General features: G+C 39.3%; 1 protein-coding gene across 3 annotated transcripts in view; it reads left to right on the top strand.

The window, feature by feature from the left end:
- The window catches only part of fras1 (Fraser extracellular matrix complex subunit 1), a 446,760-nt gene that overhangs the window by 209,691 nt on the left and 218,139 nt on the right, over window positions 1-18,930 (top strand). For all 3 annotated transcript variants that reach the window (XM_059646148.1, XM_059646150.1, XM_059646159.1), the window contains exons 13-16: window positions 1,758-1,901; window positions 4,998-5,132; window positions 15,699-15,842; window positions 17,852-17,992. In XM_059646148.1, coding sequence (XP_059502131.1) covers window positions 1,758-1,901; window positions 4,998-5,132; window positions 15,699-15,842; window positions 17,852-17,992 — 564 coding nt within the window. The remainder of the gene's footprint in view (window positions 1-1,757; window positions 1,902-4,997; window positions 5,133-15,698; window positions 15,843-17,851; window positions 17,993-18,930) is intronic.

Below are 18,930 nucleotides of genomic sequence, written 5' to 3' on the forward strand. Positions count from 1 at the left end.
GGAGTCAATGTAATTCCAATGGAGTGGATTAGATCAGTGCTTGTGAGTTGCAGTGCTGGCCTCAGCATCTCACTTTCTTCCAGGAGTGACAGAGAGGTTGAGAATACATCTACCCAATCAAATGGACAGATGTGTTCAAATATCTTGAGCAGGAAGCAAGAATGCTTTACGATATAAGTTCCAGTGTTCTGCCTGGTTGCATTGCATGCAAGCTTTAATGTCAGTATTCAGCGGAAAACAGAGAAACCTTTTAAAAGTTAAATGCACAAAGAAAAAGTCCAGTGAAATTGAGCAATGAAGTGGTTGAAAGTCCAATACAACACAGTTCCGTGGTTGAAATGGCTGATGGGAAATCTAGATCATTTTACCTTAAATTCAAAGCTGCAGAATTGAGAAATGTGTTAATGCCTCATGCCATTATATCAGCATATGTTTAAGAGATATATTCACGATATCATCACCTCATCATGGCATCTGACCTGAAGGTATTAAGATTTCATACTTCATCTTATCCTAGATCAGTTGAAACATAACACTTCAGTAGAATTGTGCTCTTCTGCTGGAAACTAGCAGCTTAACATTAACACAGACACTTGTGTGCCTAAAGATTTTAATAATTCTCTGTATTAGTTGTAATAAATGTCTGTTGTATTAGTTAACACTGTAATATTCATGGACAGTTTCCTCTGTTATGGAAGGCAACATAAGCATTGGCATATCTGGTAAAAGCACATTTTCAAAGGCAAACTCACATTGTAAAAAAAATTGAAGGAATTGTGTATATTAGTGTCCACAATTTAGAGCTTCAGCCACTAGAAGACCATGTTGCAAATTGGACTGAAACCTGTTGTTCTAGTTCCAACTATATACTGCCACCAGTGAAACTCCATGTTAGAATTAGGAATTTGTAAAATTAACTTTCTAGTGAATGGTGCTTTTTCTCCCCCATCATTGTACAGTCCGTTAATAGGCTGTTACAACTATCCAACTACCTCACTGCAAAATTAATTGGTTATTTCAAGATCTTGGGCTCCTGTAAGTTTGTCCATCTCTTTGTACACGATATATACCTTGACACGTTCTGATTAATCTTAGGAAAGGGGCCTATTGTGCCAGACTACGTGGGTTCTCAAATGTAGTCTTGCTCCAAATGTGAACCATTTTTTTCAGGTGCTGACCAACCTTTCTGTGCCACGTGAGAATGTTCATGTTACTGTGATACAGCAGTGCACACAGGTGCCTGAGATTTCAAATCTCCATTCTCTAACTAAACCAGAATCCCTTAAGCGATTGTACAAGTGGCTGTTTATGTTGTTTCTGGTTCAGTTCTGATGAGGTCAAAGTAAAAGATGGGGAGAGTTTCCACAAATTAAGTACACCAAAAGTGCAGTGGAACGTTTGTTTGCAAATTTCTTTTTTTATTTCATTGGTAGTATGAAGGACCTCAGTGACACTTGAAAATTTACACTAACAGTAGCAGTCCAATTAATTTTGACAATTTAGATTTCACAATTGGTAGATTTTTAAAATAAAAACACACCAGGTATATTTGTTTTCTCAACAGGCCCATGAAACTCGTTTTCCCCACTGCCTATCTTTCTGGTAACTCTTCTCTTCATAAAGATGCTCCCCATGCTTCTTTTCTCATGGACATTCCCCGGTCCACATGATACCTTATTCCATAGTCTCTCAAAGTTACTGTCCAAATTTATTATCTAATATAATCTAATTATTTTATTTTATTATTTCCTTTGCAGTTCAGTGCCATGCGGATTGCCTGATGTGCTCACGTTCTCCTGATCATTGTGACATCTGCTCTGATAAGAGCAAGTTCTTACAGCATGGGCGTTGTTTGCAAAGCTGTGAGCCTGGGTTCTACAAGGAAGGTGGACTGTGTAAAAGTATGTAATGAATAGATCTGAACCTTCTGCTTGTGTTGAAATTCCTACTTGCAATGCTGGCAAAACTCAAGGACATCTCAAGCACCTGGTACCTATACTGAGTCAAATAGTTTACATGACTAAATGTAGAACATTTTCCAGCCTGCATGCATATTAAATAAGTATTCCCGGTCAAGCTGTTAAGATAATAGTTAAATCACTGTGCTATTGGAGTCTCAAAAGAATATAACTCCTTAATATTAAATTTTCCATTTTCCTTTGTGAAACAGAAATATTTAAAGTACTATCACTTATGCCAGGTTCATCTCTTATATTCTTGTCTGAACTAACTGATATCTTTGATCATAAAGTTCTAACTTGTTTCAACAAGATTAATTCACATCCTACTGCACACAAATGTGTACTTCAGGAAAACTTGTTATCTTAGTGATTTACAAAAATGTCTAAGATTAGCATCAACTTTGCCAAGGAGTTCCCCTCTCTTTTTTGTTCTCAGGGAACAATGAAATACATTTGTGTATAACCACTAAATCTTGAATACTACAGAGCTCTGTTAAGTGCCTGTATGTGCTGCAGGGCTGTAATGTGGGCAATGGTTTTAAAACAGCAGATGGAGCTTATCTAAGTAGTTATTGACCTGTCAAATTAAAAGTTTTGCCAACAGACTTTAGCTTTTACGTAAGCATGAAATTGCAACATATGTAGGTAGAGGGTAGATCATTGTTGACAAAATTCACTGAATTCATTTTTCAAAATAGTCAACTTAGTAGAATGTAAGTGTAGTGTACATAGATTTTTAAGAATACCTTTCTACAAAATGACATGGAGAATTCTCTTTAGTTCTTTATGAAACTAAAGCAAGCTGCCGTCGTAACATTTTTTATAGTTAAAACCAATTCTGAAACATTGTGTGCTTAAATTTCAGATAAAGGTGAGTATAGAGTGCCTGGACATGGTTCCATATTGTGGAGATTAAAAAGTTGTGGTGTAGGGATATTGACATGCTTACAGTTTGTATAAGTGCTTGAATGAAGGGACCAAGGATATTGTTGCTACATTTGCTGACAACGCAAACATAGGTAGGATAGCCAGTTGCGAAGAAGACATAAAGGACTCTATGAAGGTATTGACAGAGGTTACATGGATCGGCAAAAATCTGTCAAATCGTATATAATGTAGAAAACATAAAATTGGGAGGAAGGATTTTTAAAAAAGAAGCATTTTATCTAAATGGTGAATGATTGTCGGGCTTTGCGTCTGGGTGTTCTAGTGCAGAATCATAAAAGGTTAGTGTTCATGTACAGCAATAAGTTGGGAAAGCTAATGAATGTTATTCTTTATAGCAAATAGAATTGAGTACAAAGGTAGGCAGGATATTATTCAGTTATACAAATCTTTGGTGACATCTAGAGTACTGTGTGCTTTAAGGAAGAATGTAATTTTTTTGGAAACCGTTCAGAAAATGGTTTCTAAACTAAGACCTAGATTCTTTGGGTTGCCTTATGAGGAAAGATTTGAGAGGGTAGGCTTGAACTTACTGGCGTTTAGAAGGGTAAGAGGTGACGTGACTAAAACATTAAGATTCTTGGGTTTTGTTGATGTGTATATGAAAAGGATAGTTTGTCTTGTGGGAGAATTTAGAATTGGGGGTCATTATTTAAAAATAAACAGTTGCCCATTTAAGATAGAGAGGAACTTCTTTTTCTCACAGATGAACATGAGTCTTTGGACGTTTCTAAACAGGTGACTGATGCAGAGCTTGTGAATATTTTTAAGACGGTGTAGATAATCGCTTTGATGAGCAAAGGAGTGGCAAGAATGTGAAGTAATCTTGGTGAATTATCTTCTTGAATGACAGAGCTTAAAGTTGCCCTAGATTGAGTCTGTTTACTTTTGATGATCATTGTTTGTAAGTTATTGTTGGTCAAAGGTCTTTTGAATGTATCAGTATGCAACATGAACTACATTGTCCTAATAAACTCTCACTATTACTTCACCAAAGAAATTGCAGAGCTTATATTCTATGGGAGTGGATGGAGCCAAAATCTAGTTGACCTGCTGCTCACAAATGGGTTTTAAAAATTTCAAGATTGCACTGGCAGAGGCAATTTATCTTCTCAGCTGGGGAAAAACATATTCCAAGTGAATAGCGGAACTTAAAAAAAATTGCAGGAGCAGGCCATTTGGCCCATTGAGTCTGCTTTACCATTCAGTAACCTGGTCTGGTTATGTCCTTAACTCTACTTTCCTGCCTGCTGTCCATAACCTTTGCCTTCCTTGTGAACCAAATGTCTGTTTAGTTGTGTCTTGGAAAACGATTAATGACTCAGCCTCCACTGCTCTCTAGGGAAGGAGATTCCAAAGATGAAGAGTCCTCTGAGAAAATAACTTCTTTCAAATTTGCATCTTAAAGTTTTCTAGATTGCAACAATCAAAGTGAGACATCCTCTCAACATTTACTTTTTCAAGTTCACCCAAGATGTTTTATTTTTAAATAAGACTTCTTTTTACTCTTCTAATCTTCAGTGATTTTCAAGCCAACCAGCTTGGTTTTTTCCTCATAAAACAACTGCCTTCAGCGCAGGACTAACAACCTCCTCATTCTGGGAATCACATTTATGAATCTTTCCTGAATTGCCTCCATTGCAATTGTGACCCTACTTAAATGAGGAGATTAAAACTTAAGCAGCACTCCAATTGTGGCTTCCCAAATGCACCACATAGATAGAGAAAGATTTTTGTACTTTTATACTCTATCCTTCTTGCATGAAAGGCAAACATTTTATTTGCCTTCCTAACTGTTTCCTGCTAACTTAATGTTTTTCATGTACATGGACACCCAAATTCCTTAGTGCTACAGAATTCTGCTATTTGCAGCTAGGAGAAAAGGAGGATAACAAAATAAAAATCATGGGATCCCTGCATATTGGAGTTTGAATGGTGTCAGAAGAGTTTTGTAACAACTTTGTGATGATGGACAGGGTCTGGCAGCATTAATTAGTTCCTGTCAAAGAGTGATGAATTCTTTCTGTATAGTCTTTTTTTTCGAAGAATCATTTGGTCTAATTTGTACTTGACCATGTTTTTGTAACGCAGCTTGTGACGAGACATGTGCCACTTGTCAAAATGAGTTTGAATGCATTTCATGTAAGGAGCCGCTGCTGATGGAGTTTGGTCAGTGTGTATCTTCGTGTGGGGATGGGCATTTCCAGGATCAATTGCAGTGCTCAGGTATGGCCGCAAAACCAATGGTTTGAACTATTTGGAATTATTTGTAAAATCTTACCAACGTTCCATTCATCTCGATGTCATTGCTAATATTTATTTAAGTTAAGTTAAATGTTTTGCCATTGCTTCTACAAATCATTTTGATGTGAAAAGCATGCACTTGTATTTTCGGTGATAATGGGAACTGCAGATGCTGGAGAATCCAAGATAATAAAGTGTGAAGCTGGATGAACACAGCGGGCCAAGCAGCATCTCAGGAGCACAAAAGCTGACGTTTCGGGCCTAGACCCTTCATCAGAGAGGGGGATGGGGTGAGGGTTCTGGAATAAATAGGGAGAGAGGGGGAGGCGGACCGAAGATGGAGAGATAAGAAGTTAGGTGGAGAGGAGAGTATAGGTGAGGAGGTAGGGAGGGGATAGGTCAGTGCAGGGAAGACGGACAGGTCAAGGAGGTGGGATGAGGTTAGTAGGTAGGAGATGGAGGTGCGGCTTGGGGTGGGAGGAAGGTATGGGTGAGAGGAAGAACAGGTTAGGGAGGCAGAGACAGGTTGGACTGGTTTTGGGATGCAGTGGGTGGAGGGGAAGAGCTGGGCTGGTTGTGTGGTGCAGTGGGGGGAGGGGACGAATTGGGCTGGTTTTGGGATGCGGTGGGAGAAGGGGAGATTTTGAAGCTTGTGAAGTCCACATGGATACCATTAGGCTGCAGGGTTCCCAAGCGGAATATGAGTTGCTGTTCCTGCAACCTTCGTGTGGCATCATTGTGGCACTGCAGGAGGCCCATGATGGACATGTCATCTAAAGAATGGGAGGGGGAGTGGAAATGGTTTGCGACTGGGAGGTGTAGTTGTTTATTGCGAACCGAGCAGAGGTGTTCTGCAAAGCAGTCCCCAAGCCTCCGCTTGGCTTCCCCAATATAGAGGAAGCTACACCGGGTACAATGGATACAGTATACCACATTGGCAGATGTGCAGGTGAATCTCTGCTTAATATGGAAAGTCATCTTGGGGCCTGGGATAGGGGCGAGGGAGGAGGTGTGGGGGCAAGTGTAGCATTTCCTGCGGTTTCAGGGGAAGGTGCCGGGTGTGGTGGGGTTGGAGGGGTGTGTGGAGTGAACAAGGGAGTCATGGAGAGAGTGGAATACAGCCTGTTCACTCATTCGCACAGATCTGCGTCAACTCATGTTAAGTTTAAGATAAGTGTATTTGACTGTCATTTTCCCAGTTTCTATGTCAGGAAATCAGGAGAACCCACATGAATTTTCTGATATGTATGCTTTTTGAGCTCATGCTAAAATTATCCATGGAATGAATTTTATCAATATGATTTTTAATTTTAAAAGCCAGATCCCACATTAATGAGCAGTTTACATGTTATCCAAATGTTTACAGTTCTTCTGGTGTGCCATAACTCTGACTGTTCTGCATTGGGAAAATGGCAAGTTAGGCTTGTGTTTAGATGGACTGAAACTGGACCTTATTTTGGGTTTGCCACAGATGCTGTATCTGTCCTTCGTGGCATTGGAGGGGGTGTGATTATGGATAGGGGCTCCCAGTATTGAGAGTTATTGTATCTTTAGCTTTTGAAAACAAAAACGGTATTGGCATCATAATAAACCAGGTCAAACATAATGCAGGAGACAGCCCTGCTACTCAATTAAAAACACCTTGGAAAGACACTATATATAAACAAGTAAGGTAAAGTATCTGTAAGTTCTCAACTGCCTTTTGAAGTGCTGTACAGAAACCCAATGTCTTGTAAGGCCAGTCATCTGAGTTCTCCTTCATGTTGTGAATGGAGCTATTACATGTTTGCTTTGGTTCCATGATACGCAATAAAAAAAACCTGTGTTTTAGACTATGTGTCTTGTTCTCTGATATGTGTTTCAGTACAAAATTGCTGTCGTTAGATTTCTTAAAATTTCTGCAAATGCTTACATAAACAATCCCTTGTATTATATAAATGATAACACAATGAAAGGAAAAAAACAGGTGTTAAAAGTAGATAATTTAAAGAGAACTAACAATCAACGAAGGAGGACAATGTCTTTAAGATAGACTTTAGTTTGTCACTCCTGAGTTATTTGATGGACCCTCTGATGGGACATTGCTGACGTTTTATAGTTAATGAGTACCAATTATTTATGCCAATAAGGGTGTGCTCATGGTTGGAAGAACATTCTAATATAATCTACCATGATGTCAAATCATAATTATGCAAGGCTAAATGTGATGCTGTAGACTTTAGAAGTTGTAATTTATTAGAAATAATATGTTCTTCAGGGAGGAAGCTGTTAATTTTTGCAAGCCATAAAACCGAAATATGAGAAGACTACAACTTCATGGGCAGCCTCCACATAACTGAAATATGTATGCGCTATTTTAGATGGCATCGTTCTGCAAAGCCAAGATGTATTCAGTAACGTTAAGAAAAAGTCATGCAGAAGATTTTCACAAAAAAATCTGGTATTTGAATTTAGTTTTCCTAGAGTTACTTTTTACTGCATATTACAGAAAGGTATGCAAATCTAATTTTCTCCAGTTGTTAGAAAGAACCAAGAAACGCTAAATTTCTGCAGAAATATCATATAAAAAACCAAATTTTTTCCATTTGGTTTAAATTGACTTGACAAATTGTATCAGCATAGGCACTAACAAATTAGTGTAGGGATGTGTTTTGCCTTGCACACATGCACATGTTCACTCATCCTGTTGTCACCCTTGACAAGTAATTTAACAAGTATCAAAAAAAAATTATCAGACTTTTTCAGTCTGGTTCCCCAGAAATAAAATATTTTTTCTGTATAAGGATGATCATGACAAGTCTTCATCTATCAAAGTAATTTCTTCTTTGTTGCTCTTGTCTTTACTTCCTCACTGTTCATTTGAATTAGGAATATGAGTTGGACATTTAGCCTCTTGAACCTGCTTCAATATTCCACAAGATCAGAGCTGATATTCTGTGTTTCAAGTTCTATAATCCCAGCTACTCCTGGTAATCTTTAATACCATTGTCAAACAAGAATGTACATACTTCTGTTTTTAAATTATCTAGTGACCCACTTCCACTACCCTTTCAGTCAGAGTTCCAAAATTGCACAATGCTCAGAGATGAAGGTTCTACTCAACTGCCTAAAGGTGGGACTCCTCGTTTCAAAATAATGCCCTTTAGCTCTACACCGACAGACAGGTATGCAAGTCTAATATTCTCCAGTTTTTAGAAAGAACAATGGAAACATCAAGCTGAATCTTATATTCTTTTTGGTAAACCTGAGTCATGTCAGTTTTTTTTTAGGAAGGATTTCAACTTTTTCATGGCACAAACAACAATAGTAAGATACAGTATCCCCTGACACACTCATTACGTTATCATACATCAAGAGCATATCCAAACTGACGTTAAGACTCCTACAATTATTGGGCATCAGAGTGGCTCACAAACCTACATCAACACTATACCAACTGCTAACTTGAACCAAAGACCCCTTACCCACTATGGACAGAACCAATGTGATATACAAGATTCTGTGCAAGAACTGTGACAAACATTACATTGGACAGACTGGAAGGAAACTGGCCAGAAGAATACATGAACACCAGCTAGCAACAAAAAGACATGACCAGTAGTCACTTGTCTCCATTCACACAGATAAGGAGAATTACCAGTTTGATTGGGGCAACATCAGGGTCCGAGGACAAGCCAAAAAGAAAGAAGAACAGAATTTCCTAGAGGCCTGGTTCTTCACCAAGAAGGCCATCAACAGACACACAGAACTAGACACTATATTTGCACCACTGCGAAGAAAAACCAGAAATGAGGTAATCAACTCCAATGGACCCCAGCTTAAATATTAGCTTGGTAAACATAACAGCGCTTCATCAGAGGCTGCTTTGATGGTGTTACCCAGCAGGGTAATGAAACGGGTTCGAACCAACTTGGCGAGCAAACTAACCACAGCATCCACAACTCAAACTACAAATCTACTCAAGAACCTTAGATCCCTTCCCATACTTCCAAAGTACAAGACTAAGCAAAGTTTCTCACTGTGTATTTTACCAAACTCAACTCATTACCTACCTACCCATCACGTATAGCATCACTCATATCCAATTCTGGCTCCATTTACCATGCACTGTTCTGAGAACAGCTTTCCATTCAGCAGATATCCATCAAAACACCAACATCCTTTATGCCTCAGCAATCTTTGAAACATTGCAGTTTCACACAGACAAACATTAGTAGTCTGGCGAAACCCCTCACTGGCATCAAGAGCTACATGCTACATGGTGTGGCTAACACACCTTTGATGATCCAATCTCATTCTGTCACCCTAGTTGTTTTTTAACCACCATATCACACCTGCCATCCTGTCTGAACACTGTTTCTAAGTCAGTGTTACCCTTTTTCCCAATGCCAACTGGAAATCCATACCTTGTCATTGTCAGTTAGGGGAACATCACATGCAGGTAAGAACACGACCGGATAGTAATTCAGAGATATTTACCGAACTACTGGATCTTCTCCTTCCACCTGCAAATTCACTGTATTGAGTATAGGAGTTGGGAGGTCGTATTGTGGCTCTGTAGGACATTGGGAGACCACTTTTGGGATACTGCAATGCAATTCTGGTCTCACTGCTATAGGAAAGATGGTGTGAAACTTGAAAGGGTTCAGACAAAATTTACAAGGATGTTGCCAGGATTGAAGAGTTTGAACTAAGGGAAGAGGCTGATTAGGTTCGGGCTATTTTCCCTGAAACTCTGGAGGCTGAAGGTCGACCTCGAAGAGGTTTATAAAATCATAAGGTATATGGATAGAATAAATAGGCAAAGGCTTCTGCCTGGGATGGAGAAGCTCAAAAGTAGAGGAATAAGATTAAGGTGAGACTTTTTCATGCAGAGGGTGGTGCATTTATGGAATGAGCTGCCAGGGGAAGTGGTGAAGGCTGGTACAATTACAATATTTAAAAGGTATCTGAATGGGTATAAAAATAGGAAGGGTTTAGAGGACTATGGTTGAAATGCTGGCAAATGGGACTAGATTTAATAAGGATATCTTGTCGGCATGGACAAGGTGGACTGAAGGGTCTGTTTCCATGCTGTACATCACTAAGATTCTGTGACTCTAAGTTCTTCTGCAGCCCAGGCCAGATATCCCAAACCTTCGCACTGGAAAGACAACTCAGCAATTGGACACTTGTTTTTTACTGCAGAAAGACAGTGCCAATCTCCTCACTACACTTCTCCCAATACCACTCCATTCCTTTCTGTATTCCCACACCCACCCTCCTGCTTGAATGGCTTTCTGTGCTAGGGTCAGTTAGCTCATCCAACTCAAACAACACGACCAAAAATAAATTGACATGTCATTAATCGCACAATTGTTTCTGGGGCCTAGTTGTGTGCTAAACAGGTGCTGTGTTTGCCTGTGCAGCAGCAGTGATTGCAGTGATATTCATAATGAATGAAGCAGTTTGAAAAAATGATGAGATTATGTAGCAATGCAGGTTTTTTCTTTCTCATAAGCCTCCAAGCTTATAGATGTAGTTTTGTGGAGCCTAATGTTTTGAACACTGATCGATGCAAAATCTTACTTGAGATGAATTGGAACATACCTTGAGCACAATGTAAAATAGCACAATTTTGAAGTACATTTTGGTCTTAAGTAATTTCAAATATTCAGTAAATACTTACATTTGATGCAAAGTTTTTATTTTCAGTCTGTTACTGACACAGCATGTTTGCTCTTCTTAAATCATGTTTTTAATATTTAGAGTCTTGTCATCATTTTTAAATTGGAAATACATTATACTTCCTAGATTAATCTTTATTATATAAAAGTAAAAGATTTAAATAGTGTATTTCACATGCTGTTGAAAGCATAAATAATTCCACTCCTGCCAAACTAATTTCGAAGTCTAACCCATGTGTGCATATACATTTGTGGATAATTACTGCATGCATTCCTTATAAAGCACTCCAATAAATAGCAATTGTTCTGGAACAAAAAAAAAGTTGCTGGAAAAGCTCAGCATGCCTGACAACATCTACAAAGGAGAAAACAGATTTAACGTTTCAGGTCCAATGACCCTTCCTCAGAACTAGGGAACAATTCTGAGGAAGGGTCACCGGACCCGAAACGTTAACTCTGTTTTTGCCTTCACAGATGCTGCCAGACCTGCTGAGCTTTTCAAGCAACATTTTTTCTGTTCCTGATTTACAGCATCCTCAGTTCTTTCAGTTTTTATATAGCCAATTATTCTGCTTCGGTTAAAAGGAAGATTTAGCTGAAGACATTAGGAAAACTCTACTCATACCTGATTGGCATCTTGAAATCTTCTATATCCATCTGAACAGACTGTGGTGGAATACTTTATTCAAAACATGGATTTTCAACAGTGTAACATTGTTTTAGTACCAACCACAGTTATGCAGGCATGTGTGACTGGCAATAGTGCATAGCAAACCTCATAAGCAGCACATGAAGTGAATAACTAGTTAATCTGAATTTGGTTGAAAAATTAATTTTGGCAAAGCCACGGGGAAGCATTCTCCTTCTCTTGAATAGTGTTAAAGTGGAGTTTTCGTAAATCCACCAAAGCTGATATTGCTGTCAGTTAAAATATCATCTGAAGGATTTCTGACAACGCAGTACTCCCTTGGTCATACATTGAGATTACAAGCTTTGGATAGGTGCACAAACCTTTGAAATGGATCATATCTGTAAACTTCATGTCCCTTTCTATTAGTTCTCATTTGTCTAGCTTGTGTTTTAGCAGCATAGGATGCTGAACAGTCTAGAAACTGCTCCTCTGAAGGAATATCATGGATTTCTGCTCCAGTGAAGGCATGGATTGGTGATTGAATCAGACATGCTGAAGCAGCTGTTCTCTTTATGATAGATGATCCAAGGATTTAAGAGTCAGATTATGCCTCAGCTTTCGATGCCTGTCTGGGGATCCATGATGAATGTGAAGAATTCAGTTATTTGTGATGCATGATGATATTGTGGCTGCCCTGTGCTTGTAAAACAAAAATACTCAGACGTTGGTTCAGGATTACATGGTGGCATCCCATACATGGTGCTTTACATCAACAACTGTGTTAGTCGTATAATGAATGGGCAACAAAGTTGTACATGATTCCAGTGAGATTCTGTGCCCCAATCATGTAGCATACTTTTACCATCTTATTGTTCGTTCTTTTTAGAACAAAGTTAAGGAAAATGAGTTTTTCAAACTTGTTAAAATTACATTAAATGTTAATTTTCAAATTATGTTGTAGTGTTAATTGTTGATTGATAGTATTTTATGTCACAATTTGTGAAACCAGCTCTATAAAATAGTATTAGTAATGTAAGAGTTTTTCCACAACCCCCCCCCCCCCCCCCCCCCCGCCCCAATCCACTGAGGCTATGGCCATGACCGCATTCCAGCAATACTGTTAAAGGCTTGTGCCCCAGAATTAGCTGCACTTTTAACTAAGCTGTACCAGTACAGCTACAGATTCTTTCATCTACTCAGTAATGTGGAAAATGTCTATATATGGCAGGAAAACTCAGACCCCATCCAGTACAGTCATTTAAAATTTTTGAAAAGATTTGTCGCTTGGGTTATGGAAGAGGTGAAAATGCCCTTGACATCAAAACAACATTTGACTGAGTATAGTATCAAGGGTGCCTAGCAAAACTGGTGTTAACAGAAATTAGAGGAAACTGTCCTCCGATTGGAGTCATACATAGACAAAGAAAAATATCTGTGATGTTCAAGACTGATCATACCAACTACAGAACATGTCCATTCTGAGTTCCTCAGGGATATTCCCACGATACGACAAGAGCCGTTGATATTGTAGATGTTTTTCTAATCTGTCTGTTCAATAATGTTGTGACACACTTCTGGAACAGGTGGGATTTGACCCTGGCCTCCTGGCATAGAGGCAGGGGCACTACCACTGTGCTCCAGGACCACAAGAGCCCTCAGACTAGTTAATTCTTGTTCAGAGATATTGTGACACACCTCAGCAGCAGTGGGACAGGAACCTGGCTCTCCTGGACTAGAGGTAGCGATACCACTGCTGAACCACAAGTGCCCTAATGCCCCAGAGGCATAACGTATTCAGCTTAACCAGCTTCTGCTGTGTTATCTGTTATGTTCCCTCCATCATAAGTGAGGATGTTCACTGGTTGCTTAATGTTCAGCGCCATTTTCTGATCATCCAGATACTGAATCAGTCTGTGTCAAAATGCAGCAAAACCTGCAAAATGTTCAAGCTTAAGGTGGCACGGTGGCTCAGTGGTTAGCACTGCTGCCTCACAGCGCCAGGGGCCCGGGTTCAATTCCAGCCTCAGGCGACTGTCTGTGTCGAGTTTGCACATTCTCCCCGTGTCTGCGTGGGTTTCCTCCGGGTGCTCCAGCTTCCTCCCACAGTCCAAAGATGTGCAGGCTAGGTGGATTGGCCATGCTAAATTGCCCGTACTGTTCAGGGGTGTGTGAGTTATAGGGGGATGGGTCTGGGTGGGATGCTTCAAGGGGTGGTGTGGACTTGCTGGGCCGAATGGCCTGTTTCCACACTGTAGGGAATCTAATCTAATCTTAATCTGATAAATGGAAAAGTGGCTTATAAAAGTAGCTAAAAAGACTTATGAAAGGAAACTTGCAAGAGACACAAAGGGCAATAAGAAGAGATGTTATAGTTACGTAAAGGGAAAGCTGCTGGTTAAGAATTGTCAGTGACCATGGGGAACTGCAGACATGCTGAACGTTTTTTTTTGCATCAGTATTCACAACAGGAAAGTGGATAGCTTTCTGTAAATCCCAAAGAAATTAAGAGGATAAAGACAGGGCGTAAATAAAATAAGAGTGTAGAGCTGGATGAACATCCTCGGATGCTGCTTGGCCTACTGTGTTCATCCAGCTCTACACCTTGTTACCTCAGATTCTCCAGCATCTGCAGTTCCTACTATCTTGAAATAAAATTACGTTAAATAAATAGTCAACAATGTGGAATTAATCCCCAGGGCCCGATTGTTGCCATCCTTGGGTGCTAAAGGAGGTATGACAGCACATTGCCGATTTCTTAACCATAATTTGTCAGAGTTCCCTGGATTCAGGAGTTGTACCTCTGGCTTGGAAACTTGTTCATGTCACTCTATTCTTTAAGAAGGGTGACAGAGAGAAATCAGGGAATTACAGTCCAGTTAGGCTAACATCCACAGTGGGGAAATTGTTGGAGCCTATGCTCGAGGATAAAGTAACTGATCACTTCAAAAATTTCAATTAATCAGCGAGACCGTGTGTAGATTCACGAGGTTGAGTCGTGCCTGACAAACGTCAGAGCTTTTTGAAGAGGTGATAATGGTGGGGGGCAGAGTTAAATCAATGGATATCATTTAAATAGACTCCCAGAAGATTTTTGATAAAGTCGCACACAAGAGACTGTTAGCTAAGGTAAAATCCAATGGAATTGACGACTAATTATTGACATGGATGGGAAATTGGTTGAGCAACAGGAAACACAGAGTTGGAATAATGGATAAGTAATTGGCAGGACATGACTATTGAAGTCCTGCTGAAATCTGTTTTGGAGCCTCAATTATTCGCAATATTCATTAATGACTTGGATATTGACATAAAAAGGCAAATAACCAAATTTGCTGATGACACCAAATTCGGCAGCATTGTAGACGGTATTGACAGTAGCATAAAATTACAACAGTATGTTGATAGATTAGGTGAATGGGCAAAGCTGTGGCAGATGGATTTTAGTACAAGAAAGAGTGAGGTTATCCATTTTGGACCAAAAAGGGTGGACCGAGGTTGTTTTTGTTTTGTTTTGTAAGGCACAAGTTAAATACAGTTCTCCAGCATCTGCAGTTCCTACTACCTCTTCTCAATTGGCACTCTGTTCACTATCTTCAGCATCCATTTCCTTCACTATGTACCGTGGGCACCATCTACAAGTTGCACTACAATAACTCAGCAAGGCTCCTGAGACCTCAAGAAGGTTCTAGGCCTGAAACGTCGGCTGTAATCTATATAGTAAATTTAGATTAGATGTATATCCCTGGCACTTTATTTTCTTTTGTGACAAAATTATGGGCACATTTTCGTGTTTACTACTGTGATACATTGCTTCAGGTAACTCCAGTCTATTTTCAGGATTTGGGTTTATGCCTTCTCTTTTGTGCCCATGATGTACTATTAATGGCTTAGGGGGATAAGCTTTAATGTTATTTTTAAATAGTGTTCCCTGCTTTAAATCTAACTGTTCTTGGTGTTAAGTAAATTTAGCGGAAAGTACCTTCAGTCGAGTGTTCGTATCAGTTGCTTGTTCATAAAGCTGACTTTATTATTTTGATCTTCACATTTAGTAAATTACCATTTCAGTGTGGATAATAAATGGTAGAAGGCAGTGCATGTATTCTGATAAAATTCCCAAGAGCCACAATGTGAGTAATGTTTGTTGACTAACTTGTAAGGTGAATTGAGATGGATTGTTTCTATATTTAGATAAACTTTACACATATATATTTTATATGTATCTCTAAACCATTTTAAACCTTTTTTTCTCAGCTTGCCACAAGTCCTGCTCGATATGTCATGGCCCTTCAGAGAGAGATTGTGTTCAATGTAGAGATCGATCACATATGCTGAAAGCTGGTGCCTGTGTTGCCAACTGTGGGCCTGGATATTTCATAAAAGATGGCCACTGTCATGGTAAACCAAGATGTTTTACAGCAATTATTTAAGTTTTTATTTCCTGCAACACTCTCCAGAATTTGAAACTATTCATTGTTAGATAATCAGAGTTTTGCATCTACATTTTGTAGTATACATAGGAGAAGTCATTTATTAGTCGTGATATTACATATGTAATATTATGGTTATATATAGGATTTAACCCCTTGCAGAGTTGGTGAAATTTAATCAAAGTAATGTGGGTACAACCGACTGGTTGGAGAACAGTTGATCAGTATTTGTCACTTCTGAGGGGGTTATCTGTCATAATTAACTGCCCAGGCACTTAACTGGCTAACATTGACATATCTTCCAGATTCAGAATCTCGAGGATAGAAACTTTGCTGATTAAGAGCTGCTGGCCACTTTGAAGCTGCAGCTCCATTGTAGGCAGAACCACTGGTAACGGTGGTAGTAACTGCTAAAGCACCCGTGAGAAACCCAGGATCATCAAGGAACGCGGGGCCAATAATAAGTGAGGTTGAAGAGGAGTTGAGGGTAAAGTCAGGGTGGTGGCTTTCTGCAGTCACACTCTTAGGAAATGCAAGCCCTTCAACAGGGCACTAAGTGCCTGTGAAAGAAGCCTTTGACCCCAGTCCCAATAGGGTTTGTGTGGCAACATTCTGACAGAACAGGAAAGTTGTGGTACTTGTTTAATCCTTGATCCACCACAGATTTCTGGTGGGCTGTGGATAATAGTATCCATGGCTCAATAATGAATCTAACTAATAATTCAGCTTGAGCAAAATGATATTTTTCTCCCATGGGCCTGGTCTACCTTTTCCATTATTGGAACGTTTATGGGCAGCTCCTCCCATAGTTCAGTCAACCCAGCTGCCATATTTCCCAACTTCCTGTAATGTCAGGTCTTTTGTTGCACCCTCGCGCGGCCTTGTCAAAGCTGCTCTAAAACCCATTCAGACATTTTCACATCTAACAGATGAAAATCCAACAGACAGTGAATTATTGCAGATGATTTGGGTTGTTAACAGGCATAATTGCTTGTCAGTTAGTAATTTTAAAATAGTGTGCAGGTTGCCAATTTTTGTTCAACTCACCTTTCATAATCTGGAAGACTTCTGTGATAATGTCATCTTGCTGACCTGACATCATCATCACACTTCATGTAAGAGAGAGGGAAGCAGTGCGTCCTGTAAAATCCAGCCCATTCAAAAAGAACTTTGTCCTTGTCTTTACAGCAGGAATAAAGAAATAGTGGGCAACAGGGATCTAGCAAAAATGACAAACCTAAAAAAAACTCAGTATAAATTAGAAAATACTGCTGGAGGAATTAATGGCAAACAGAAGCAACAACTTCCTTCAACCTCATGACTTGCATCCTGGGGCTTCAAAAAAAGGTAGCCATTGAGAGAGCTTTCCCTTAAAACACAAAATTTGAAGAGTTTGTTTCTGTGCTGTATGACTTTATGATTCACGATTGAGTGTTATTTCATCAAATATCATCTGTATTGATGATTTTATTTCATTTTTGGCCAAATACATTTGAAGGCTGTACTCACTGGCCTTTTTACATACTAATCTGTTGCTCTTCAAGCTGTGTTTTATTATAGACTGTTCTTGAATGCTCAACTTTACTTTCAGAACATCTAAGAAAGTTGTATAATGAATAAGAGATAATGGGAACTGCAGATGCTGGAGAATTCCAAGATAATAAAATGTGAGGCTGGATGAACACAGCAGATCAAGCAGCATCTCAGGTGCTCCTGAGATGCTGCTTGGCCTGCTGTGTTCATCCAGCCTCACATTTTATTGTCCTGTATAATGAATAAAGCATTTTTGCAACATGGGAACAATCCTAAGATTTCACTGAAGTATCTGTAAATAGAGCAATTGCTTAAGGCACTAAGAGCATATATTAATTTAAGCTGATCACACATGAATAGTTAGGCTAATTGACTTGTGCCAGTTTAGTTAGAAACAGTTTAATCTGTTTGTTGCTTGATTTCTTTTTTCCCCTTCTTCTGCAGCATGTGATTCATCCTGTTTGACTTGCTACCATGACAACCCAAAATGCCTGACCTGTTCTGAAGGAAAGGTTATACACAATGGGAAGTGTGCCTCTCATTGCCCTGAGGGTTATTACAAAGATGTGGCTAATAGATGTGTAGGTAAGAACTAATGTTGTACTAATGCGTAATAAGGTCCCCATTTCAACAAGAAAATAAGTAACTCATCTGAAATATTTGTACAGTTCTCATGCAGAGTACTCAGCGGGAATAGCTTATTATACTGGCAGACTGAACCCTGTTTATATTTATCTGACATACAACATAATTATGGGATTTGATATATTTTCTTGTGTCATAACAGAAAATCGTGCAGAAAGAATTTGATATCATTGCTATTTTGAGCACTGGGAAATGTTCAAAGCCAAGCATTTTCTATACACTGCCTTTCTTAACATCTGATACATGTTGATAGATGATAATTCCTTTTGTAATCTTCATTAGAGTAATCAGAATTTGTTGGGCTGGTAAATGGTTTCCTCTAAAATTGGGGAGGTATGGATAAAAGTGTGAGAGATAAAGTACTGGAATAGTTCTTGTATAATGTTCAAGTTGGGAGGCCGTCTTGAGTTGGAAATGGTTCTTCCTTGCATTGAGACATTTATTTTCTTTCTTTTTCTTGCTTGATCTACAGCACAATGGACAGTATTCCCATTTGGCAAACATCAAACCATGTCCTACCAATCCTCTACCAAAGCTCTCTAAGTGACTCAAAAACAAAGTTGCTGGAAAAGCTTAGCAGCCCTGGCAGCATCTGTGAAGTAAAAAACAGAGTTAACTTTTTGGGTCTGGTGACCCTTCCTCAGAATTGACTCTCTAACTGACTAGCAAGTTTTGAGATGATTTGTAGCTCAAGTTGAGGTTCTGGATGTGAGTTTGCTCGCTGAGCTGGAAGGTTAGTTTTCAGACGTTTCGTCACCATTCTAGGTAACATCATCAGTGAGCCTCCGACGAAGCGCTGGTGTTCTGTCCCGCTTTCTATATATCTATTCACCCAGGAAACCTAAACAGATAAATAGAAAGGGGGACGTAACACCAGC

The sequence above is a fragment of the Stegostoma tigrinum genome, chromosome 1 (genome assembly GCF_030684315.1).
Source record: "Stegostoma tigrinum isolate sSteTig4 chromosome 1, sSteTig4.hap1, whole genome shotgun sequence".
NCBI lineage: Eukaryota > Metazoa > Chordata > Chondrichthyes > Orectolobiformes > Stegostomatidae > Stegostoma > Stegostoma tigrinum.